The 27,004-nt window shown below is 37.4% G+C and overlaps 1 protein-coding gene across 1 annotated transcript; it reads right to left on the bottom strand.

The window, feature by feature from the left end:
• Positions 1 to 128: 128 nt before the first annotated feature.
• LOC106389735 (armadillo repeat-containing protein 8) lies at positions 129 to 3,927 on the bottom strand. The gene is made up of 8 exons (XM_013830074.2): positions 3,471 to 3,927; positions 2,123 to 2,845; positions 1,944 to 2,039; positions 1,790 to 1,873; positions 1,291 to 1,525; positions 777 to 1,216; positions 478 to 690; positions 129 to 285 (listed from the first exon to the last, which is right to left on the bottom strand). The coding sequence occupies exons 1-7, from the start codon at positions 3,828 to 3,830 to the stop codon at positions 640 to 642; spliced, it is 1,989 nt and encodes a 662-aa protein (XP_013685528.2). The 5' UTR covers positions 3,831 to 3,927; the 3' UTR covers positions 129 to 285; positions 478 to 639.
• Positions 3,928 to 27,004: the final 23,077 nt, after the last annotated feature.

The raw sequence follows: 27,004 nt of genomic DNA, 5'->3' as shown, positions 1-27,004 counted from the left end.
ATATCAGACACCCAGATATCCGCGAACCCTGGATCCGGATAAGGATAGTAAAATTATGGATCAGCCGGATAAGGTTCCGGATATACAATCCATCCCAGGCCTATTGTCAACAACAACAACAAAAAAAATGATACAAAACTCAAATGCATTTTTTAAACATAAACTCAAATCATACAAACAATTTAAGTTCCTTTAAGTAAAAAAAGAAGACAACAACAAAAATGTGGTGGATCTAAGCTAACTGTGGTACAAGTAATGGTACAAACTCTTTCTGACTGCTTTCACCTGCACAATTAGTCAGACACAAAAACTGCTTTATTAAACAGAACAGTTACTGAAACTGCTTTATTAAACAGAACAGTTACTGAAACACAAAATCTCTTCATCCTATTCTGACAATATGGTAAGCAAATAAATAAAATCCTAACATTATTGCCAATTCAAGTATAACCCAGAAATGAGAAGAAGAACAAGTACCTGTTGGATGATAGGTGTGTCTGGAACTGGAGATAACAATCCATGAACATGATCATAAACTTAAGTCTCTTTCTGCTACATGGTGAAAAATTGAATCAAAGCTATCGGTTATGTTCAATGTGTATAGGCTGGAAACATGGAATAACAATATCTCTCCGTTTGCTAATTATCACCAAAAGACATTGACTGGCTCAACACGGTTCTGATGCGAATCTGCAAGCATTGAAACAAAGTTTGAGTATCAGAAACAAATGTAGCAAGCAATGAAACTGCTTTAAAGTTTAACTCCTTTTATGAACCTTAACATCAAGGCACGCATCGTTGACCATGTTCTTTAACTGAGGAATGATACCCTCATCCCGCAACTTCACATGCCTATCATGTGCACCAGGACTTGAAGGACTAATGAGGTTAATGATTGTCCACACTGTTGCTGACCGTAACTGGCTCTCATGGCTCTGCAAGAACTTAAGCATGAAGTTGTTTGACTCAGCTTGTGGTTGAGGAAACAGCTGCTGCATAACCGCTTCTTTGTGTAGCTCAGTACCACTCGCTACATTTGTGAGCACATACATTCCCTGTATTGCCATATGAGCTTGTGGAGATTTTCTCAGTTGCTTTCCAACAGTATCTAAGATAAGCCCATCTTCATCAAATACAAACTCAATGGAGTTGATACATCCATCAACAAGATTACGCAGGAGGGCCAAAGCTTGCTCTTGAACCGTGGGCTCAGGATCTGAATAGAGTTTTGTTTGTTGTTAGTTGAGCATAAGATGAAGCATATGATTTGGTTTAGAGGACTCTGCTTACCACTGATAAGGGAAACAAATCCTTGAGCCTTGACCTCTGAATAAAAGAGCTCTTTACGTTTATTGTCTGCAAGGAACATGAGGTTCCTCAGAGCCCGTAAAGCGCTACACCGTGCGTTTGGATCCATTGATTTTGACAACTCAATAAGCTGTTTTATCCCTCCATACTCTATGAATGTTGACTTAGGTGATGAAAAATCCAATACTATATTGCTCAGAGCACCAAGAACTGCAACCTGGTCAATGTATACACATTCAAATTGGTTCTGACATTTGCATCTAAATCAAAGAAATGAGATAATTTAATCTAACCACACCATAGTTAATATTAACAAAAATCTCTCTATATATCTATACATTTTTGTTATTATTAGAACTGCACGGCAGTTAATAGTAATAAAATCTCTCTCTATATATATATAATCTATACATTTTCGTTACTATTAAAACCGCACTGTAGTTAATCTGCATGTTACCATTAGGAGTCATAGTGAGGTTACCTCGACAGAGGAGGATGGATCATGCAATAACTGAACCAAAGGAAGCATGACATGATCGTTGGTAAAACGTCCTGCACTCAAATTCTAAATGACATGTCTCAGTGCAAAGCAGTTAAGGATACTAATAAAATTCACAATCGGTGATGCTAACAACCTTGACTGATCTAGCAGCGTTTCTAAAGCAAATGCAAGCTGCAGTTCTTACATCAGCGTTCTTGTGTCTAAGCGCATTAACCAGCAGATCCAACATCTAAAAGAAGGAAATAAAACAGATTCATTAGAGTATAAGAACAAATGACTACCAATTAAAAAAATGGCAATGTGGAGACGAACCTCCAATGACAGGAAGCTACACCTGCAATCCTCAAGCTTGGAACACAACTCAGCTAGAGACAAAAACAAACCCTGAAGACGTTTAGGATGAAGCTCACTACCTGTCTTCAAGATGTCAACAATGTTCTTGATCGCATTGGCCTCATAAGCTAGCTTCTGTAGATCCTCTTTTTCAGCGATCAGAGAAGATAAACCCAAGGCAGCATCATCTCCAGATTGACCATGGTCGTTAAGAAGCTCAAGAAGAGTAGTTACCAAGCTTGACTTGGTCCCCATGTTGAGAAAATAAGACGGAGAAGTGTTGTATATGACAACTAAACAGAGACAAGAGAGCAGCCTCGTCCTAGGATACCTATCCTTTGTTAATTCAGTCACAGAACTCAAGTATCTCCCGGCCTCGAGTCCAACGAACCGGGAGACAGCTTCGGGGTTGTTCTTCAAAACCGTGGCTAAAGACTCAAGACAAGCTTCTCTCTGGCTTAGTGAACCGTCGAGAAGGATAACAAGCTTCTCCAAGACACCAGCGTCGCAGAGAACCTGCTGCTGTACAGTTGTGCCACAAGCGTGAGCGATGATGCTAGCTCCGAGGCCGCTAACGTTCTCGTTCTCGCTGTTTAGCAAGGAGAAAAGAAACTTCATGTTCTTCTCTTGGAGGAAGTCGTACTTTGGAGCTTGATTGGATTGGAATATCATTCTAAGCGAACGAGCCCCAGCATCTACTACCTAAAGATCAATTACAAAAGGAAAGAAGAAAGGTTCTGTTATATCAAAAGCAAAAGAGAACAGAGTATCAACACAACTAACTAAAGGCCAATGCTTTAACTTAAAGGTGTGACCAGAGGATCACCAAAACTACTTAAAAGGCCACTGCTTTGACTTAAAGGAGAAACCTTTGATCACAGAGTATGTAATCTAAAGACCGTTCAAGCTATCTTCTCAAGACCCAACAGCAATTTCAAACATCATTACGAATCTGGATTATTTGCACAAAGGTTCTGTTATATCCAAAGTAAAGGAAACATAGGATCAACAAAACCACCTAAAGGTCAATGCTTTTGACACCTTTGATCACATAGTATACAATCTAAGTCTCTTCAAGCTATCTTCTCAAGACCCAACAGCAGTTTCTAACATTATTACAAATCTGGATCCACCTAGAAAGCAATTACACGAAGAAAGCAGAAATGTTCTGTTTTACTCAAAGTGAAGAGAACAGAGGATAAACAAAACCACCTAAAGGCCAATGCTTTGATCACATAGTATACAATCTAAGACGGTTCAAGCTATCTTCTTAAGACCCAACAGCAGTTTCTAACACCGAGCTCTATAGAAAAGTCAAAGTCGTCACCTTTTCGTCAGAGCTAGTGAGAAGCCGAAGCAGAAGAGGGAAGACTCCGGCGTCGAGAACGGCCTGAACTCCGGCTTCAAACCCACAAGCGAAACTCCCTAGCGCCGCCGCGGATTGGACGAGGATGCTGTTGCATTCCGAATCGGAGAGAGCGGAGGCTATGGCGGGAACAGCTCCGAGTTTGAGGAAAGAGAGCTTTTTGGTGCGGTTTCCGATGATCTGGTTTTTGACCTCGCGGAGGGCCTTGAGCTTGACTTCAGGGTCAGAGGAAGCGAGACGGGAGAAGACGTCGGCTTGACGATTGCCGGAGGAAGAGGCGGCGGAAGAGAAGGAGGAGGAGGAGGAGGAGGAGGTGGGCATGGCGAGATTTAGTTGCTCCCTGAAAAAAGCTTAATTGAGATGTTTTGTCTTTAGATTGAAAAAGAATGGCAGAGCTGTTTTCCGTAAAGGTTTTTTTTTTTTTTTTTAATTTTTTTTTTTTAATTTTCCTAATAAAGTTTTTGGTTTTTTATAAACTAAAATTCAGAGTGGCTATCAGCCAATCATGTTAAGAAGAGATTTTCTATTTTCTAATCCTAAACATAGGTTAGGTCCTGTTAGTTTTGTTTATTTCATTATTGAGGATGAATCTCTTTTGAAATAATCAATGTCTCTCTTTTAAATTGTCACTTTTAATTAAAACATCAGAATTCCGTTAAATAATTAGAATTAACATTAGACTGATAGATATGTTTACAAACACCACAATAATTAATTTTATGTTTAAATAATATAAAATATTATTTAAACATATCTATTAAGAACCATTTATTAATTTTTTGTAACTATTTTCTTAATCAAATAATTGACTAAAAAGTAAAAACACTCAAATAATTTATGAAATTATTTCAAGCCTTCTACTAATTTTTGCGTAATTATTTTTTTATGCATCTATGAAGATTTCACATTTCAGACCACTAGGATTAATGTATATGATGGAAAATGAGCTATGCTATTCAAGTATATATAGAGGTTGTTGATCATAGCTATATCATTTGATAATCAAACGTTCTTTTATTTCTTATATTTTGTCAATATTTCACAATGACATATGCTCGTTTGAAGGTCATGAATGTCATGAATATGCTATAATGCATATTTTTATAGAACGATTCATCACATAATGCATTTCTAGAAGCAAAAGAGACTCTTTAAAGGTGCAAATCTTGTTCATCGTAAATATGTAAACACCTACCAAAAAAACATATATTATTGTTAAGTATTGACAGAATATAAAATAGAATATATTTGATGGGATATTGGCTAAAACTAAGATGAATTTCATTAGCGATAGCAAGTGATAGGTTTAGATATGATCAGCAACAACTTTATATACATGAGATACATATGTCATTTCTCATCATGACATCATATGAGTTAATACCAGTAGCCAGAAATGTGGAAGCAACAAAATTACAAAAAATATGCATTCACATAACATAACATTCATATAATGACAAACAATTACCTTTTGGATTCCTTCTTACAATAGCAAAAAATATATGTGTCATAGATGTTCCATTTGTGCATGTGTTCTCCAGCTCGGTTCGGCTAACAACATACTTTGTAGGAAGATGCTTTAACGAGTTTTTGGAATCTATGTTGAATTATTATTTCAAAAATTTCAAAAATGTTATAATTATATCAGAACAACGCAAAGAACAAATTTTAAAATGAGAATCTGTTTGTACATGAGCAATTAGAAGTTTCATAATCTATACAAGTTTTTCCAGCTTTGTTGTTAACTAACAATACCGCACTACGTATGCTAATACAATTATAATATATCTGAGTATGAGGTCTACACAGACTTGTGTCTCCAATTTTCCAAAAGTTATCTTGCAATCTCATCAAAAGGTACATAGGTACACGCAAATAAGCAATATAAAATCATTAGTTTTACATTTTAGAGAAGTTTTTCAACTCAAAATCATAAACACCGGTTTCCTAACAATCAAAAGTTTAAGAAGATACATACTTGGCAACCAAAAGGCAATACACATGCAGGTAGAAGAAGCTTCAACCAAATATCTTTTATTATCGAGGATGAACCTTTTTCAAAATAATAACATCTCTCTTTTAAAATAAAACGACCTAACATTTAGTCATAAAATATATTATGTAAAATATCACTAATAATTAAAACATTAGAATTTCGTTAAGTAATTAGAATTAACATTATACTAATAGATATGTTTTCAAACAACATAATAATTAATCGTGTATCTAAATAATATAAAATATTAGGTGTCACTTTTTAATAATTATTTATTAATCTTTTTGAACCATTTACTCAATCAAGTAATTGACTAAAATATTTAAATAATTTATAAAATTTCAAGCCGTCTATTAATTTTTATGCGATTGTTTTTATATGTCTATAGATGTTTCACATTTTAAGCCACTAGGACTAACTCGTATGATGAAAATGAGTCATGTTGCCCAAATATATATAGTTTTTGTTGATCATAGCTACATCATTTGATATTACATATGAATCTGCCACTATTCACTCAAATGTTCTTTTCTTTCTTGTATTTTGTCAATATTTCACAATGACATATTATTGTTTGAAGGTTCTCAATGTCGTGAGTATGCTATTACGCATAGTTTAATAGGATGGTTCATCACATAATGCATTTCTAGAAGCAAAGAAGACTTTATGAAGATGCAAATTTTGTTCATTTTGGTCACTTACTTCTACATATAGCTTGCAAATTTATGAAATATGTTGTTCATGCGGCGTATGATGCATTCACAGAGTTGAAAGAACATGAAGATAATATCACATTATACTAAAACAAGGTGAAACAAGATTTTGCAAGATCATAATGATCAAACACCAAGCTCATCCAACAAGGATCAAACTCAAATTCCTAGGCTTATTACTTCTCAAAGTATTCATAGATGTGTTAGATTCCTTCACCTTTGTATGAATTTACACCGTTCATTTTGATTTAATCTAACAGTAGATAATGATGATCCACATACTTTTCCTATTGGATGTTTGTAATGATGCCCCCTCTTTTAAACCAATCAAAAGTCAAGATTCTTGACTTTCATAAATCCGTAGACCAGATTGGTTTGATTTATTTTCATTTTTACATTGAGTTTAATTTCAGTTCCTATTAAATTTTACTTTGAGTTTGGTCAAAACCGGTTTGAACTTAGTGAGGTTCAATTTTATGTTATTAGTACCGATTTGATTTTGATTTGGTTTAATTTGACTTCAAATCCGGTTATGTTTCAGTTTTATCGATTTTGTATTGATTTGATTCGGTATAGTCTGAAACCGAATTGGTTAAGTAAATCATTGATTAATTTTTAATTCAAACCCTGAATTGAGCAATACATCGTTCAAGTTGACTCGGTTAAGGACCTAATTAAATTTTGTTATGATTCTGATGATTGATTTAGGACAACTGGAAATGGATTGGTTCAATCTTAGTATAATTGAGGATTGGTTTATCACATTTAAGCTAATCATAGGGTTAAGTGTTTCTACTAACTTCTTATAACCATTCATAACTATGTTATTAATCATGTCTCGAGTCTCTAAGCTGATTGATTATATCATGTACCGCTTTGTATCTCAAAATCTTATTCCATGTGTGTGTATGTGTGCTTCATCATCTAATGTCTCTCTTATTCACTATAACTGTTGCAAGTTTTTTATCCTTTGTGTTTCTTACTTGTTTGAAGTATTACATTGGGTACTTGTCCTCCTCCTTATTGGTTTTGGCTTTGCCTAGGACATGGATTTGCAATTATTTATATTTTCGGTAGGAATGCTTTGAGAATATTATAAACCATGTGGTTATCTTGAATCTGTGATTGTCTACTTTAGAGTTTTTCCTTGTTTCCTTGTTTCAGAAGGTTCACACTTTTTTATATTTAGCAATGAAGAGAAGGTGTTTTTAGTGATTCTATCTCTGTATGAGGCTATGCTCCGCCTATCTCTGTGCATGTATGTTATTGAAAAGGACACCAAGAACAATAAATAATGCAGGTGTTTTTTTAATGAAAATTTATTGTCTCAAGAAATTACTACATCGACAAGATAAGTCGGGTATTTGGTGTTGGCTCCTTAAGATGGTTTAGTGGGAAACCTTCAGGCAAAGTTAGTCATGTGAGATATCAAACAAAGTCCCACATTGGAAATTAGACAAATGAGAGTCTAATATATAAAGAGATGTCAAACACTAATTAGTAGGAAGCGTTTGGGAAAAAATCCAAAAGTAAATCCATGTGGGCTTGCTTTTTAAGTCCAAAGTGGACAATATCGTACTAATCGAACAATAGTTGGACATATGCTTTCACAATCCCAACAAGTCATCTCCTTTGCAAGGTAAAAATGTATATAGTTGATGATTACTTTCCACACACGATGGGTACTTGGCACTGATAAGTTAAGTTTATAGGTTTGGCATGGGCTGGCTTCATAGCTCTGCAGCTTTGAAATGGAAGCAAGGGCATATGTTGCAGTTGTACACATTTAAATGAAGACAACCAAGATATAACTTCTAGACAGTTTGCAGCGTTCAATATGAAGGAAGTAAGGACTTGCATCGGTTCTAGCCTAATCCTGGAGTCATATGATATCTTTTATTTATCTTTTTGTGTTACTTTGTGTTCCTTCTTTTAGTATCATATATTGCGATTCCTGCGGCTCTTGTCTTTATCCCTGTTAGTGTCCTCTTCTTGGTTTCAGGCCTCATCGCTAATCTCATTCAGGGCATACATTTTTTATTTAACCTTGTCTTTATCCTTGTTTGTGTTAGCCTGGTCTTCTTCACGGAAGAGACAAGGCTAAAGAGTTTTTGTTCTTCAGATGTTTCTTATAATTCATATTTCAGCTAATTAATAGTTTCGGGTAAGATTATTTTTGTTACCAGCTTGTATACTTCATCATTGTTCGTCCATTCTCGAGAAGCTTGAACAGAAAAATCAACAAAACCGTTGTGGAGTTACTTTGGTTGCAGCTTATATGGCTGATTGATTGGCCGGCCTAGTATAAAGGTTTGTGATTTCTTGATATCATGTTCGGTAAGTCAACAGTCTACACAACAAGTGTCATGTCTGATATGCGATAATGTGTTGTTTACAGCAGGTTAATTTATACACTGATGCAGAGACTATAGATTTACATGGTAAGGCTGTCTTGCAACTTTTATTTTCCAGGGAAAGAACATGCACTTGTTTAGTTGTTTATTCTGATTGAATACTATTGGATAATACATCACAGCATGCATGTTGTCTTGGATGTTGACATGAAGCAATAAAAAGCAAGAGTAAAGACATGAAAAACCTGATTGATCATGGACATGAGATCATGGACAGGAGATCATGGACAGGAGATCATGGACAGGAAAACTAAGGCAAGAAATGAGTTGTGGAGACTAATATGGACGTTGAGAACCTCTAAGAAGTCAAGGTAACCAGTTTGAATTCAAAAGAAAGGATCTGGTTTGAATTAGACAAGAAGAAGTCACATGTGTTGCTTTGGAGAAGCAACTGGACTTGTCACTTTCACTCAAGCAGGTTGTGCCAACCTCTCTCATGTCCCTTTTTCCTCATTTGGTCCTGCCTTCCCTTGTCCATATTCTCCTTTGGCCTCATCTCATTCCCTACAGAATTATTTGTTTATGTTTACTTTGCTTAGTAATTGCTTAATCATGTGTATTGCCTATTTAAAGGCTTCTCCATCACTTGTAACATATTATCAAGAATCAATATACAAGTTTCTTTCAGTCTAAATTTGTGGCTCTCTCTCTCTATTTTGTGTCTAAGCAATATTCACAATGTAGAGAGTTAGGCATTATGGTTTAGAGGCTGTTTTAACTCTTTCTCTCTTAAGGCAACCTAATACTTGTAAAACTCACTCTAAACTCTTCTTTTTCTCTTCTTAAACTCTAGCTTACTGATTCTAAATCCCATTCAACTTAAGTGCACAAACTCTAAAGTGTTGTGTTACTTCTCAAGGATTAGATTCAAACTAGAGATTCTCTGCCTTATATAATCAGTTTACTGTCTAGGATTCTTGGTTATATTTATGCTTTGTGTGAGGATTCAATCACAAGTTGGTTGTCTCTGATCTTGAATGGTGAGTTCCTGTTGTGTGGTTGAAGGGGATTCAGTTACAAGTTAACTGAATATTCTCTTGACATGAGACAAACACTCATGAATTTCAACATGGTATCAGAGCCTAGTTGCTCTTCTTTGGGATTAAACTCACCTATTTTCTCTTTGTTTTGATCCATTAGAGTCATTGTTGTCTAAGCCACAAAAAACACTTGTTCATGTGTTATTATGATGGTTATTTTGTTGCAAGCCCTAGAAAACATCAGTTCATGAGTTATTCTAGTGGCACATGTCTAAGATCAGTGAGTAAATTAATTGTTCAATGGTCCATTGTGTTTCAGCTACTAAAGCACCAAACTCTTGATGAGTATTGAATGCTCCTGGCTGTTTATGCTTCCGCAAAACTCAAGAAAACAGAGCAAAACTCTGTCCATTAGAACTCTTGAGCAAATTCTCTATTTTGTACTCTCTCATTCTCTGATTCTCAGGTTATTTATTCTCCATAATTCTTTCATTTTCTGGCTACTAATACTCTGGTTACATCATTCTCTACTCTCTGCTTATTCTCTGGTTACTTAATTCTCCATTCTCACAATCTTGTTTAAAATATGCTTAAGGGTGTCAAAATGTCTTGAAGTTAAGCTGTCTTGAAAAAAAATTTATCTTGCTTCTGACCTTAGGAAAATTAATTGTCTTGTTGCCTGAATGCTTAGTCATGATGATTAGGATTCAGAGATTGTTGCTAGGATATAATCAAGAGGATATTTGTCCATTGCTTGTTTGAAATGTGTTTTAAAGATCAAACTTGGTAAAAATCCATGCTCTGATCTCTTGTTGTCTACTGATGCTTTTCTTAGTGTTGGTTTGACAGATTTCCCATGTTGATTAGAGACTGCACAAGATGCATATTCCTGACCATGGAGAAATATTTTGTGAGTAGACCAGGTGGCTTAAAAGCTCATATCAAGCTTGTCTCCTCCCTATACTCGGAGTCAAGCTTGAGGGGGGCTGTAAATGAGCTTCCATGGCATATCTAGAAGCCATTGCAAGAAGGATTCAACAAGGACAGCAACAACTTGGAGTTAGAACAGTTACCTTCTAATTGGGAAGCTATGGATCAGCTTCTACATGAAGTTAGAACAGTTACCTTCAGTTGGGAAGCTATGGATCAGCCCAAGGCATGGAGTTCGAACAGTTACCTTCTGGTGGGGAAGCTATGAATCAGCCCATAGCATATGTGCTAGTAGCATGTTGATGAAGCTTCAAGTTAAGAAGGCTATGGTCTCAAGGCATAGGTGATCATCATTGGCTCTCATCTTCCAAGCTTGGCCACATACTCTCATTCTCAGGTCAAGCTTGAGGAGGGGTGTTAATATGAAAAGCCAATGTCCATCTTCTTATGCAAGGGAAGTACCTAAAATTATACTTATTCTTGTTTGAATAGGTTTGCCCCTTGAGAATTGATGCATGTGTGTGTGCATTGTTTGAATAAGGTACTTGGAGCTCATGATAAGAGTCTGGTCGTGGATCAAACCTTTTGATGATGGCAGGATGTCAGAAGAAAGGGGGAGATAAAGAACCAGCCACATGGAGACTTCCAAGCAGTTTTGAGTGTGAAGCAAGGAAGGCAATGGTGCCTGCTTGCCATTGAAGTAAGGCTATGATCCAGGGTTTATGAGTCCCTAAACTTGATCATAAGACTCATAAACCCACTGGCCAATCCCTAGGCTGAGGGTGGTTGCACTCTTTTTCCCTAAGTGATGGTTTTATCCCATGAGGTTTTCCACACTTAGGTTTTTAATGAGGCAAGTACTCTCAGTTCCCAGCTTGCCCAAGGATCTCCTATGGTCAAGCTTGAGGGAGAGTGTTGACATGAAGCAATAAAAAGCAAGAGTAAAGACATGAAGAACCTGATTGATCATGGACAGGAGATCATGGATAGAAAATCATGGACAGGAGATAATGGACAGGAAATCATGGACATGAAATCATGGACAGGAAATCATGGACAGGAAAACTGAGGCAAGGAATGGGTTGTGGAGACTAATATGGACGTTGAGAACCTCTAAGAAGTCAAGGTAACCAATTTGAATTCAAAAGAAAGGATATGGTTTGAATTAGACAAGAAGAAGTCACATGTGTTGCTTTGGAGAAGCAGCTGGACTTGTCACTTTCACTCAAGCAGGCTGTGCCAACCTCTCTCATGTCCCTTTTTCCTCATCTGGTCCTGCCTTTCCTTGTCTATATTCTCCTTTGGCCTCATCTCATTCCCTACATAATTATTTGTTTATGTTTACCTTGCTTAGTAATTGCTTAATCATGTGTATTGCCTATTTAAAGGCTTCTCCATCACTTGTAACATATTATCAAGAATCAATATACAAGTTTCTCTCAGTCTAAATTTGTGGCTTTCTCTCTCTATCTTGTGTCTAAACAATATTCACAATGTAGAGAGTTAAGCATTATGGTTTAGAGACTGCCTTAACTCTTTCTCTCTTAAGGCAGCCTAATACTTGTAAAACTCACTCTAAACTCTTCTCTTTCTCTTCTTAAACTCTAGTTTACTGATTCTAAATCTCATTCATCTTAAGTGCACAAACTCCAAAGTGTTGTATTACTTCTCAAGGATTAGATTCAAACTAGAGATTCTCTGTCTTATATAATCAGTTTACTGTCTAGGATTCTTGGTTATATTTATGATTTGTGTGAGGATTCAATCACAAGTTGGTTATCTCTGATCTTGAATGGTGAGTTCCTGTTGTGTGGTTGAAGGAGATTCAGTTACAAGTTAACTGAATACTCTCTTGACATGAGACAAACACTCATGAATTTCAACATTGGAAGCTCCTCAGCCATCATGAAAAAAAAATGCCAAGTACCTTCCAGTGAATTTTTATTTATTTAATCATTTGTTGAATCCTCTTGTGTTTTAGACTAGTTTACTGTACATCAATTGTCATATTTAACTGAAACACTATGAAAATATTTTAAACTTGCTTTGTTTCTCTCTTGGAGCTTAAACTTCTTCTTTTTTTATTATGTTCTTGAACCATCTTTTTGTTAAACTTCTTGCAGAGAGGCTTGAGGAGTTAGCGTCTACATTTCTTACTTTACTAGTGTCTACTTCTCTGAACCAGGATGCTCAGCTTGAGAACTACTTCACAAAATACGTGTTCAACAACTTGGACGTTCACCAAATCAACCGGCCAATCAAACCATTGAGACTTTTAGTATCACTTGGATACTTGGATTGGATTGCTGTACACAACAGATTAACAACGGGTGATCGTATGCTGCGTTGGAATAATCAGGCAAACTCAATCTGTCTTCTCTGCAACTCCCATACGGAGACGAGAGACCACTTGTTTTAGCTGCACTTACTCGACGAGTAGATGGCAAGAAAATTTAAATTGCTTAACTGATTCTTCCCATGGAAGCACTACTCTGTTTCTGCTGCGTTCAGTGTTCCAAGCAGCTGTACACTCACTGTGGCGCGAAAGGAATGGCAGACGTCACGGGGAAGCATCACATGGTCCGACCCTGCTGGTATCTCTCGTTGATAAGCACATCAGAAATCGAATTGACTCGTCCAGAGGGAAACTTCATGGACATTATTCTGAGGCCATGCAGCTCTGGTTTGCCACTAGATGATTTTGTCACTGGGCAAATGTTCTGCAATATTTTCTTTTGCTTAAATGGTTTGGTGCTCAAAAAAAAAGATTTGATGAAATTTAATTCATTCCATGAAAAATGTACAATTGTGAATATTTAAACACAAAGTGAGTTTAACATCACCTATACATAAGTACGGAGACCAGCGAGAACAAAGTGAATGAAAAAAGTGAGGCATTCAAACTGATTAACTGAATCAAACCAATATAAGCCAAACCAGAACAAATTTTTTTTTTTTATTTGGTTGTACTATTCAGTATAAACTGTATATGTATATATATCATTTTTTAAAACCTCATGAAATTAATTTGGTCCGGTTATATATATATATACATATATATATATATATATATCAATCAAACAAAAATGATTAATTAAAACATAGTAAGATATAAACTATTTTACTGATGTAGTTTTCACATTTAAAGATTTTTTTTATTTCTTAATCTATTGTGGTCTTTTCCTATTTTAGACAAAGGATTTTTGATAACTTGAGAAATTGTCCCCTAGTACATTGTGATATCAAGAGTTAGCTATTTTTGTGTCCATCACATTATAAATACTCAATTCTAATAAATCATACTCTTTCCGTTCGGATTGATAAAGAATGTCACTTAGACACGTTTCACACAAATTAAGAAAACACTTAGACACCTTTCACACAAATTAAGAAAATCATAAAATTTACTAATGTATCCTCATTTGTTATACAATTACTTAAATGAAAAAGATTTAACTAAATATCTATTGGTTATTTTAAAAATGTAAAAATATTGAATAAGAAATTTTGCATTGAAAATGTAGAATGACACTTTTGAAACAAAAAAAAAAACACTACAAGAAAACACATGCTTAACGAGGAAATTTAACGAGGAAAAACAATCCTCGTAAATTTACGTCGATTTTACGAGGAACTTACGTGGAAAACTAAAGTCATCGTTATTTCCTCGTAACGTAACGACAAAAGTGTTTCGTCGTAAAGTAGATGTAATTTGACGAGTATTTTACGAGGAAAAACTATTTCCTCGTAAATACGACGTAAACTTTGCGTGTTATTTACGAGGAAATAGTTTACGTGTATTTAGCGAGGAAATTTTGAATCCACCAACTTTGTAGGTGTTACACGTTTTTTTTTTGCCACCTAATTAATTTTTGTCGTAAATTCATAGGAAAATTACAACTACCGGATTCGAAATTTCCTATAAATATGGATGTTTGAGCATCATTTTAAACACACCAACAACAAAAAACGTGAAAGAAAGAAAAATGGCTGGCTCCGGGACTATTTACGAGATGCGGAAGTGGATGTATATGCATAGAGATGCTAACGGGAGAGTGACGAAAGAATACCTTGCGGGTCTGGAGACATTTATGCATCAAGCAGATTCAACACCGCTCGCCCAAGAAAGTGGTAAGATGTTCTGTCCTTGTCGGAAATGCAACAATTTGAAACTGGCAAACCGTGAAAATGTTTGGAAGCATTTAATAAATAGAGGTTTAACGCCAAATTACTATATCTGGTTTCAACATGGAGAAGGTTTTAATTATGACCAGAATGAAGCTAGTAGTAGTAATAGCAATTTTCAGGAAAAAGAACCGGTTGATCATCATTTGCATAATGAACATAGTTACCATCAGGAGGAGATGGTAGATTATGATAGGGTTCATGATATGGTAGCTGATGCATTCGTAGCTCATGATGAAGATGAAGAACCTAATATAGATGCAAAAAAGTTTTACGAAATGTTAAACGTGGCGAATCAACCACTTTACAGTGGTTGTAGAGAAGGTCTCTCTAAATTGTCGTTAGCTGCTAGAATGATGAATATTAAAACTGATCACAATCTACCTGAAAGTTGCATGAACGAATGGGCGGACTTGTTTAAAGAGTATTTGCCGGAAGACAATGTGTCTGCTGATTCTTATTATGAGATTTAGAAACTGGTTTATAGTCTTGGGTTGCCTTCGGAGATGATAGATGTTTGCATCGACAACTGCATGATCTATTGGGGAGATGATGAGAAGCTAGAAGAATGTCGATTCTGCAAGAAGCCACGATTCAAGCTGCAAGGACGGGGACGTAATAGGGTACCGTACCAAAGGATGTGGTACCTACCAATTACAGACAGATTGAAAAGATTGTATCAATCAGAGCAGACTGCTGGAAAGATGAGATGGCATGCCGAGCATACTCAGACGGATGGTGAGATGACTCATCCATCAGATGCAAGAGCCTGGAAACATTTCAACAAAGTACATCCGGATTTCGCTAGCAATATCCGGAATGTGTATCTCGGACTATGCACAGATGGATTTAGTCCGTTCGGAATGTCAGGGAGACAATATTCATTGTGGCCAGTCTTTCTTACACCATACAACCTGCCACCAGAGATGTGCATGCAACGGGAGTTGCTATTCTTGACCATATTAATACCTGGTCCGAACCATCCAAAAAGGTCCTTGGATGTTTTCCTACAACCACTGATAAAAGAGTTGAAGGATTTGTGGTCAACAGGGGTGAGGACGTATGACTGTTCAACGAAGACGAATTTTACGATGCGAGCGATGCTTTTGTGGACCATAAGTGATTTTTCTGCCTATGGGATGTTGTCTGGATGGACTACACATGGGAGATTAGCTTGTCCATATTGTAATGGAACGACAGATGCGTTTCAACTGAAGAATGGTAGGAAGACAAGTTGGTTTGATTGTCACCGTCGATTTCTTCCCATTGGCCATCCTTACCGAAGAATCAAGAATTTGTTTAGGCACAAAAGGGTTGTGAGAGACACTCCTCCTCCATATCTAACTGGAGAACAAATTGAAGCGCAAATCGACTACTACGGAGCTAACGAAATAGTTCGTTGGGGGTGGTAATTGGCATGTCCCTCGTAATATGGCTGATTCTTACGGTGTTCATCACAACTGGTACAAGAAGAGTATATTTTGGGAGTTGCCATATTGGAAGGATCTTCTTCTGCACCACAACCTCGATGTGATGCATATAGAGAAGAATTTCTTTGAGAACATCATGAATACAATATTGAATGTCCCAGGGAAGACAAAAGACAACATAAAATCGAGGTTGGACTTGCCGGATATTTGCTCAAGAAGCGAGTTACATATTAAAAGCAATGGACAAGTTCCCGTTCCGATATTCAGATTATCTTCAGAAAAAAAGTCGGTGTTGTTCAACTGGGTGGCATCAGAAGTGAAGTTCCCTGATGGGTATGTTTCGAATCTCTCTAGATGTGTTGAAAAAGGTCAAAAGTTCTCCGGGATGAAGAGTCATGAATGTCATGTCTTTATGCAATGACTACTGCCCTTTGCATTTGCGGAGCTACTTCCAACAAACGTACATGAAGCACTTGCAGGTACGTAGTGTATTATATCACAATAATTTACAAAATAATATATGACTAACAATGTGTTTAATTTTTTTTGGACTATAAAAGGCATTGGAGCATTTTTCAGGGATCTGAGCACACGCACTCTTAAAGAAGAAGTTGTGGAACAGCTTCAGGAGAACATTCTCATCTTATTGTACAACTTGAAGAAGATATTTCCTCCCGGATTTTTGGACGTCATGGAGCATCTAGCTGTCCACCTCCCATATGAGGCATTGCTTCGTGGACCTGTACATTACGGATGAATGTATCAGTATGAGCGAGCCATGAAATATTTGAAGGGAAAAGAAAAGAACCTCGCCAAAGTTGAAGGTTCTATAATTGCTGGAAGTTTGACGGAAGAAGTTTCTCACTTCACGTCGTACTACTTTGCGTCAAAAGTACGTACCCGGAGAAGAGCTCCAAGAAGATATGATGATGGTGGTGTTGCGCCAACATATGCAGTTGCTGGTGTTCCAGACATCTTTAGCCAGATTGGACGACTCGGTGGGAAGTCTAAAGAGGTTTGGTGGTCGAGTGAACAAGACGCTCATAGTGCACACACCTATATTCTACTCAATTACGAAGATCCATTGATGCGTTATTTTGAAAGGTAACATATATTGAAATTCCTAAACACATATAAGTATAATTAATTGTATAATTGCGAGAGATTCATTCCTATAAAATGTGATTTTACAGCCTATTTGTTTCTCAAGTCGAAGAAACATTTCCTGGTATATCCACGAGTGACGTAGACAAAAAGAAAGATCAACACTTCATTAAGTGGTTGCGGAATCAGGTATTAACTCAAACTCTTTTTCATACATGATATGTATTTCATTAACATTCTCTTTATTTTTACAGGTTGATTATGACGACGACGATGCAGATTATCCTAAGTGGTTACACGAAGTAATTCAATCTCCACTTGTAAAGGTCACCACATCACAGATGTATTTCACACGAGGCTATACTTTTCATACCTATGAGTATGGTAGACAGCGGGCGACCAGTAACTATGGAATATGTGTGAAAGGGGAAACAGATTTCTACGGGATCTTGACGGAGATTATTGAAGTCGAATTTCCAAGGATACTGAAGCTGAAATGCGTCCTCTTCAAATGTTAATGGTTCGACCCCGTCGTCAACAGAGGTGTTCGGTCTAACAAATTCGGTGTAGTTGATGTCAACGGTGGACGAAGGTACAACAAATTCGAGCCTTTCATCTTAGCTTCACAAGCAGACCAAGTTAGCTTCCTTTCATACCCTCGGATGAGAGATTCAGGTATAAATTGGTTAGCAGTGATCAAAGTTACACCTCGAGGACGAATCATCAGTGGAGAAGAACCACCATTGCAAGAAGAACAGATAAATGAAGTCGAGGAACCTGAACAAGAAATTGATGACATCCTTCTCATTGATCCGCATAATCACGAGTACGAAGATCTTACCGATGATGCCACAGACGAAGCTGTTGAAGACGAGTTTAATGAAAATGATGATGTTTCTAGTGATGACGAGAATGTCGATGTATCCGATTGATGTATTTGTTTTATGAATAAGATGAGGGAGTTTGTTTTATGAATAAGATAATGTGGGGTTTGTTTTATGAATAAGGTAATGTGGGAGTTTGTTTTATGAATAAGCAAATGTGGGAATTGTGGTTTGGAATGGAAATAAAGATGGGGTTTGGAATATATGAAGTATATAATAAGGAATATGGGGTTTGGGGTTTCGGATTCTAGGGATTTAAACATAACACTCGTGAATTTCACGTAAGCACAAATCGTCGTTAAGGACTCGTAAGCCAACGAGGACATAACGATGAAATATTAAAATAAAGAACGCGGGGCTCGTTAATTCCACGTAAGCACAAATCATCGTAATGACCACGTATAAAAAATCGTCGTAAATTCCACGTAAGCAGAAATCGTCGTAAATACCTCGTAAGCCAACGAGGAAATAACGACGAAATTTAAAAATAAAGATGGAGTTTGGAATATATGAAAATAAGGAATATGGAGTTTGGGGTTTGGGGTTTGGGGTTTCAGGTTTGGGGTTTGGAATATGGGGTTTGGGGTTTGGGGTTTAGGGTTTGGGGTTTGGGGTTTGGGGTTTGGGGTTTGGGGTTTGGGGTTTGGGGTTTAGAGGTTTCGGGGTTTGAGGTTTGGGGTTTGGGGTTTGGGGTTTGGGGTTTGGGGTTTGGGGTTTGGGGTTTGGGGTTTCAGATTTTAGGGATTTAAACATAATACTCGTTAATTCCACGTAAGCATAAATTGTCGTAAACACCACGTAAAAAGATTTAAACAAAACACTCGTTAATTCCACGTAAACCCAAATCGTCGTAAAGACCACGTATAAGAAATCGTCGTATATTCCACGTAAGTAGAAATCGTCGTAAATACCTCGTAAGCCAACGAGGAAATAACGACGAAATTTAAAAATAAAGATGGAGTTTGGAATATATGAAAATAAGGAATATGGAGTTTGGGGTTTGGGGTTTCAGGTTTGGGGTTTGGGGTTTGGAATATAGGGTTTGAGGTTTGGGGTTTGGGGTTTGGGGTTTGGGGTTTGGGGTTTGGGGTTTGGGGTTTGGGGTTTAGAGGTTTCGGATTTTAGGGATTTAAACATAATACTCGTTAATTCCACGTAAGCAGAAATCGTCGTAAACACCACGTAAAAAGATTTAAACAAAACACTCGTTAATTCCACGTAAGCCCAAATCGTCGTAAAGACCACGTATAAGAAATCGTCGTAAATTCCACGTAAGTAGAAATCGTCGTAAATACCTCGTAAGCCAACGAGGAAATAACCACGAAATTTAAAAAAATGACGGAGTTTGGAATATATGAAAATAAGGAATATGGAGTTTGGGGTTTGGGGTTTCAGGTTTGGGGTTTGGGGTTTGGAATATGGGGTTTGGGGTTTGGGGTTTGGGGTTTGGGGTTTGGAGGTTTCGGATTTTAGGGATTTAAACATAATACTTGTTAATTCCGCGTAAGCAGAAATCGTCGTAAACACCACGTAAAAAGATTTAAACAAAACACTCGTTAATTCCACAAAAGCCCAAATCGTCGTAAAGACCACGTAAGCAGAAATCGTCGTAAATACCTCGTAGTGTAAAAACTAGAAAAAAAAGGAAAAGGGGAAAAATACCAGATTAACATGTGGCAAGACTTCCAGCAATTATAATACGTAAGTCTCGCCCACATGAATTCTAATATCTTCTCTTTTTCCTATTTTTTTCAAATATTTATAATTTGATTAGGATTTTGCTGAGGAATGTAATTTGAGATATGGTGTGATTTGGGAGTTTGTGTGTGGTTTGAGAATGAGAGTTGTGGGTATATTTATAGGAAAGCAAGGCTCGTTAATTCCACGTAAGCAAAATCGTCGTTAATACCTCGTATATAAAAACACGGGCCTTTGTGATTCCTCGCAATTTCCTCGTATTGAAAAACACGGGCCTTTGTAACTGCTCGCTATTTCGTCGTAACCTTACGACGAATTTGCGATGATATGTAATCTTATATATACCCCCGAGCGCTCACTCTTTCTTTCCTCTCTACTTCCTCTCCACTTCCTCTCCATTTCGTAGCAATGGTAAGCCTCTCTAATTTGGTTAATTTAGGATATATTAGGTGGTTAGTATAGGGAATTTAGATAGGTTTACGGATTTTATGTTATTTAGTGTTCATTAGGTGGATAATGTTGGGAAATATACTGTTGATGTTAATTTTAAAAATTTAATTTTTTTTCTCAGGTTCGAAAAGGAAGCCTTACTGCCCATTACAGAGAGATCTTCGGTGAGCCGGGTAGTCGTTTAGACCCGGCCTCTTCTTCAGCCCCCGGTTCTTCGGGTCAGGAGACTGTCCCCGAGACTCAGTACACTCAGAGAGTCTCTGGGTCTACTTCTTCAAGTGCACCATCGGTTCCTCATGTGCCTTCCCCAATGGCTCATCCCACGATGCCTCCTCCTGTGCCTCCACCGATGGCACCTCCGATGGCCGCCGATATTCATCCCGATTTGATGGTGCCTCCGAGTGCTCCTTACTCGCAGTACACTGTAGAGGACATTCTCCGTCTGCCACGCAGAGAAGCTTTACCAGTCATCGACCCAGACCGACCGGACGGAACTTTGTGGTATGTTGCATTAATTATTTTTTTAATTCGTTTAAAATTCTTTTATAACATTAAAAAATAATTTATATTTTAAATTTGTATTTTTCAGGTGGGGGGTTGACGGATGTCTTGCATCGGACGTAACCGACACGATTAAAGGTTACTTCTCCATGGCACATCCGAACTGGAGTAAGACGCCTTACTACGTCAGAAAGACGTGGTTCAAAATTTACGCTGTAAGTTTCGTTTAATTAATTATATATACTTTAATTTTTTCATAATTTATATATATACTTTCTAAAAAACTAATTGTTAATTTATTTTTTCCAAGAGAAAAAATATAATTGGGCCTTGGGGATCACTGAGAGGGTGAGGAAGAAGTTTAACGCGAAGGCGAAAGTTTGCTTGTTGGATACGGTCTCCAACTGGAAGGGTGACTGGATCGTGAAGGGGTATGAGCGTGGCAAACCCGCTGAGCTCACCACGGATGTGTGGGATGACCTCATCCGTTATTGGCACCTTCCTGATTCCATTAGAATCGCTCAGGCTTGCTCTAACTCACGTAACACGGTCGATGAGCACGGAAACGGGCCGATGCTTCACACTACGGGCCAAAAACCCCACGTCGGTGTCCGTTTGGAAATGGTAATTAAATATTTTATTAAATAATTTTTTTAATATATATATTTTATTCTAACTTTCTTAAATGTTTTTTAGGCCAAAGAGACGGGACATCTTTCGTCTCTTATGGAACTTTACGAGAGGACCCACAAGAACAAGGCGGGCATATTTGTAGATGGCAAGTCCGAGCAAATCTACAACGACGTGGTTGCTCGGGTTGAAGACAGCCAAACTCAGCTAACCCAGCAGTCTACCGACGGATTACCCGTCACCTTATCCACACTTGAAGTTGATAAGATTTACGAGGAGGTAAATTTTCAAAAATTTTAATTTTTTATTATTCATTTAATATAACTTTAAATTTTTACTAACAATATTTATTTTTTGTTTTTAAGGTTGTCCCTAAAAAAAATGGACGGACGTTGGGGATTGGTTCCGTCAACGATGTTCCGAGAGCGACATCGTCTTATGGTCAGCGACGGGATGATGAAGTCACTGAGCTGCGTAGAGAGTCCGCTCAGCTGCGTAACGAGTTGGCCGCGACAAAATCTCGTATGGGTGGAGTCGAGGGCTTCTTGGACGTTATAGCGGCCACAAATCCGGAATGGGAGTCCATGTTGAGGAACATGCGACAACAACATCCCATTCAAGGCGAGTCATCCGACGTACATAACGAGGCGGATGTTACGAGGAGGAGTGATGAATTCTATCAGGCGATGAACGACCCTTAGTTTTTTTTTTCCGGTTGTTGTATTATAAATTCAAAACTTATTTATATATACAATATTTTCATATTGATTTATTTTTATTTTAAATTTTAATTTTATTAATAAATTAAATAATTTTAATTATTTTTTAATTATATTTTCAAATTCTGTAAAATAATAAAAACGAAGTAAATTCGTAGCTAATGTACGACCTATTTACGTGGAAACCTTACGACGAAATGACAAGAAATAGTAAACGAGTATTTTACGAGAAAACATTTACGAGGAAATAACGAGGAAAGATAAACGAGTATTTTACGAGGAAATCCTTTCGTGGTCGTTACGTGTATTTTGCGAGGAAACACTTTCAAGGTATTTACGTGTGGTTTACGAGGAACTCGTTTCGAGGTATTTACGAGGAAATATAGCGACCTCCTTACGTGGAATATTGACGTGGTCTTTACGACGAAATGATCTACTTCGTGTTTACGACGAAATGATCTACTTCGTCTTTACGACGAAATATATTCCTCGCTAAGTTACGACGAATTAGCGAGGAAATATGTGTTACGACAGATGAGTAACGAACAAACGCGGTTCCTCGCTAATTCGTCGTAAAGCCTCTTTTACGACGAACTCACGAGGAAAACCGCCCTCGTTAAGATTATGTTTTCTTGTAGTGAAATTAGAATGACATTCTTTATGAAACAAAATGGAGTAGTTTCCAACAAAAAAAAATCTTAATTCCTTTTCGTTTTTCGGAATTTCAGATTATTTGATTAATCATATAGTTTCTTGGTCAAAGAAATTCAATAATACATCTTATTTAAATGCAATAATCAATACATATAATTTGTATATATTAACTATTAATTTATCTTAATATTGGGGGCATATATTTATATAAAAATTCAAAAATAATATATATTATCGAATTGTGCATATTTTAAACTACCTCAACTCGAGACCGAAAAAATTATTAATTTAGAGTGTTTATTAAATTATCGAGTATCAATTTATGCATTTTCTAGTGTTATAGTCCTTTTCCCCTTCAATAATTAAGCCATTGTATTTGAGAATTAATAAACCAAAGGCAATTTTCGTCTCTTGGAGTTACTTTCATTTTCTAATCTATACAATTGACAAGACGCATAAACATCGTCTACGTCCTCAGAAGCTGCAGGGAAATTGTAGATGTATGTTTTGAACGACCATACACTACAAGAATACAGCGGTATTCTGACGGATATTCCGACGGAAAATGAAATCCTCGGAATATACCTCGAAATTTCCGAGGAAATTCCGAGGAAACACAAAATTGGGGTTCCTCAGAAAAAACCGATGAATTCCGAGGAAATATTATAGCCGTTGGAGAGCCGTTGGAGGATTTTACAAAATTCCGAGGAAATTCCGACGAACTAGCCGTTGGCGTCGGAATTTCCTCGGTCTGTCGGCAGGATTTAATCTATAAATACAAGCACTCCTCTTCCTCTTCATTCACTCCATATCTTCATCCTCCCTCTTACTCTATTTACACACGAATTTGATTCATAAAAAATATGTCTTCTTCAAATTATTTTCGTTCTTGGATCGATCGACCTCATTTGGATCCGAACACGAGATTGCTTACGGAAGAATACCAACGAGGTATAACCGAATTCATGGGGTTAGTTCACCGACAACCGGAAGCAAAAACATGTAAATTAAGATGTCCTTGCTCTAATTGTAAAAATAGAAAGGTTATTAAAGAGTGAGATGTTTGGACTCATCTATATTTGAGTGGGTTTACACGAAGTTACAAAATTTGGTATCATCATGGGGAAACTGATTATGAACATGGTAGTACTAGCGAACCTCAGCCAGCGGTTAGATTAGAAGAACCAATTAGAACGGATGTAGATTATGGTGTAAGTACTGAGCAGATGGTAAATGATCATTTTAGAGGGGAAGATTTACCCAATGCAGAAGCTAGGAGATTTTATGATATGTTGGATGCTGGAAAGCAACCATTGTACGAAGGTTGCAGAGATGGTCATTCAGCTTTATCATCTGCTACAAGATTGATGGGCATTAAAACAGATTATAATTTGGCTGAAGACTGTGTGGATGCGATTGCTGATTTTGTAAAAGGTATTCTACCCGAGGATAATGTAGCTCCTGGTTCATACTACGAGGTTCAGAAACTCGTAGCTGGTCTTGGTTTATCGTATCAGGTAATAGATGTATGCAGCGACAACTGCATGATTTATTGGAGGGCGGATGAACAGCGGGTTAAATGCAAATTTTGTGGAAAGCCTCGTTATAAAGATACGAGTGGAAGAGTTCCAGTGCCATATAAAAGGATGTGGTATTTACCTTTGACGGAAAGGTTGCAGAGGTTGTATCTGTCTGAACGCACAGCGCAACCAATGAGATGGCATGCGGAGCACTCAACAGATGGTGAGATCAGACATCCTTCAGATGCAAAAGCGTGGAAGCATTTCCAATCAAAGTATCCCGACTTTGCGTATGAGAGAAGAAATGTCTACCTTGGATTATGTACTGATGGTTTCAGTCCGTTTGGCAAGAGTGGAAGACAATATTCTCTATGGCCCGTCATTCTTACACCATACAACCTCCCCCCAAACTTGTGCTTGCGACGAGAGTTTTTGTTTCTCTCGATTCTCGTTCCCGGACCAGAGCATCCTAAGAGATCACTTGATGTGTTTCTTCAGCCACTAATATATGAGTTGCAACAACTATGGGCTCAAGGTGCTGAAACATACGATGTTTCGTGTAAAGAAAACTTTCAAATGCGGGCAGTACTAATGTGGACAATAAGTGATTTTCAAGCATATGGTATGTTGTCTGGATGGACAACGCATGGAAGACTATCATGTCCATATTGTCAAGATAACACTGATGCTTTCCAACTAAAACACGGAAGGAAAACGTGTTGGTTTGACTGTCACAGGAGATTCCTACCACCTGATCATCCATATCGTAGGAGTAGGAATTTGTTTACGAAGAACAAGAGGGTGTTTGACAGTCCACCTCCGGAAATTTGTGGGAAATATTTGAAGATACAACTAAGAGATTTTGGTGCAGAAAGGACGCCAGAAGTCGGTGGACATGAGCGTTTTCCGGTAGATGCTGTTGGAGAACTACATAACTGGCACAAAAAAGTATTTTCTGGGATCTGCCATACTGGGAGGATCATCTGCTAAGGCATAATTTAGATGTCATGCATATTGAGAAGAACTTTTTTGACAATCTCATGAACACGATCCTTAATGTTCAAGGTAAAACAAAGGATAATTTGAAGTCAAGACTGGATTTAGTCGATATATGTGCTCGTTCAGAACTTCATGTTGATGAGAATGGTAGGGCTCCTTTTCCCATATACCGACTTGATGCAGCGGGAAAAGATGCGTTCTTTGATTGGATTTCAAACGATGTGGAATTTCCAGACGGTTACGCATCAAATTTGCGTAACTGTATCGACAGAAAGGAAGAAAAGTTTACTGGCTTGAAAAGCCACGATTACCATGTAATGATGCAGCGCCTCCTTCCGTTCGCCTTCAAGGAACTATTACCACAAAATGTTCATGAAGCAATTGCAGGGATAAGTGGTTTCTTCCGCGATTTATGCACGAGATCAGTGACTCTTGAAGGTATTGAAAATTTGAAGACTAACATAGCCGTGATTCAGTGCAACCTTGAGAAGATATTTCCTCCCTCATTTTTTGATGTTATGGAGCATCTTGTTATTCACCTGGCAAGAGAATTGGAACTTGGTGGTCCTGTGCAGTATAGATGGATGTATCTGTATGAGCGGTATATGTTCCATTTGAAGAAGATGGTGAAAAATTTAAGTAGGGTGGAAGGTTCTATAGTCGCATAGATGATCAATGAAGAAACTTCAAACTTTGCCGAGTACTACTTTCCAGCAGAAGTTCAGACCAAAAACAGAAGACCTGCTCGGCATGATGATAGAGGCGAACGGGCAGCATATCATGTTACGGTTCCAGACATTTTCACTGATGTTGGACGACTTAGCGGAAAACCAAAGGACCGTCGACTTACTGAGCAGGAGCGCACTCATTTGCAAACATATTTGCTCACCAACTGCGAAGACGTTCTTCAATATGAGAGGTAAATAAATGAGCTTACAAATTTTTATTTTAACAAGTTGAAATTTAAATCTTAATTAATTACATTATTGTCATCATATACAGGATTTTCATGGCAGAAAAGCGGTTCGAGTATAGATACGCCACAGAGGACGAACTAGAAGAAATGAAGCAGAGAGAATTTAGTGGATGGATGTTTACTTATGTGAGTGCTTTAAACAAATTAAAATATATTTTATCACATATTTATACTAATTCACATTTATTGATATAATATATATATATGTGCTATTAATAGGTGTCTGCTGGTTTGGCCAGAGGTGAAACATTTGACGATTGGATACGTGAGATGGTCGTTGGACCAAACTTTGTTGTGAAGTCATATCCGAGATTTTGTACTCGAGGATATGCATTCACAACTCAGAAGAGGAGACGTTCGAGTACGACTTATGATGCTGGCGTTTGTTCTGCATCAGGAGATGATGTATACTACGGACACATACATGAGATTTTGGAAATTAAGTATTTGGACATGGTTGGATTGCGCTGTACTGTTTTATATTGTGATTGGCACGACAACACCCCAGATCGAGGTGTGAGAACAGATGCATTTGGTGTTACATCAGTAAATTCGAGGCGAAAGCTGCAATATTATGATCCTTTCATTCTTGCTTCTCAGGCCGATCAGGTAATTAAATGTTAATTATTCAGAATGATTCATCATCATGTGTACTAATTTATAATTTTTCTAAATGTTACAGGTTTGTTATATCAAGTACCCCCGGGTAAGG

Source organism: Brassica napus, chromosome C6, assembly GCF_020379485.1.
Source record: "Brassica napus cultivar Da-Ae chromosome C6, Da-Ae, whole genome shotgun sequence".
Lineage (NCBI taxonomy): Eukaryota > Viridiplantae > Streptophyta > Magnoliopsida > Brassicales > Brassicaceae > Brassica > Brassica napus.
Note: the sequence above shows the minus strand (reverse complement) of the source record. Positions and strands in the feature narration are given on the sequence as shown.

Coding starts and splice junctions, on each gene's coding strand:
- LOC106389735 (XM_013830074.2), bottom strand. CDS start 3,830: ATGCCCACCTCCTCCTCCTCCTCCTCCTCCTTCTCTTCCGCCGCCTCT. Junction 2,846..3,470: donor TCACTAGCTCTGACGAAAAG/GTGACGACTTTG, acceptor ATTGATCTTTAG/GTAGTAGATGCTGGGGCTCG. Junction 1,217..1,290: donor ATTTGTTTCCCTTATCAGTG/GTAAGCAGAGTC, acceptor AACTCTATTCAG/ATCCTGAGCCCACGGTTCAA.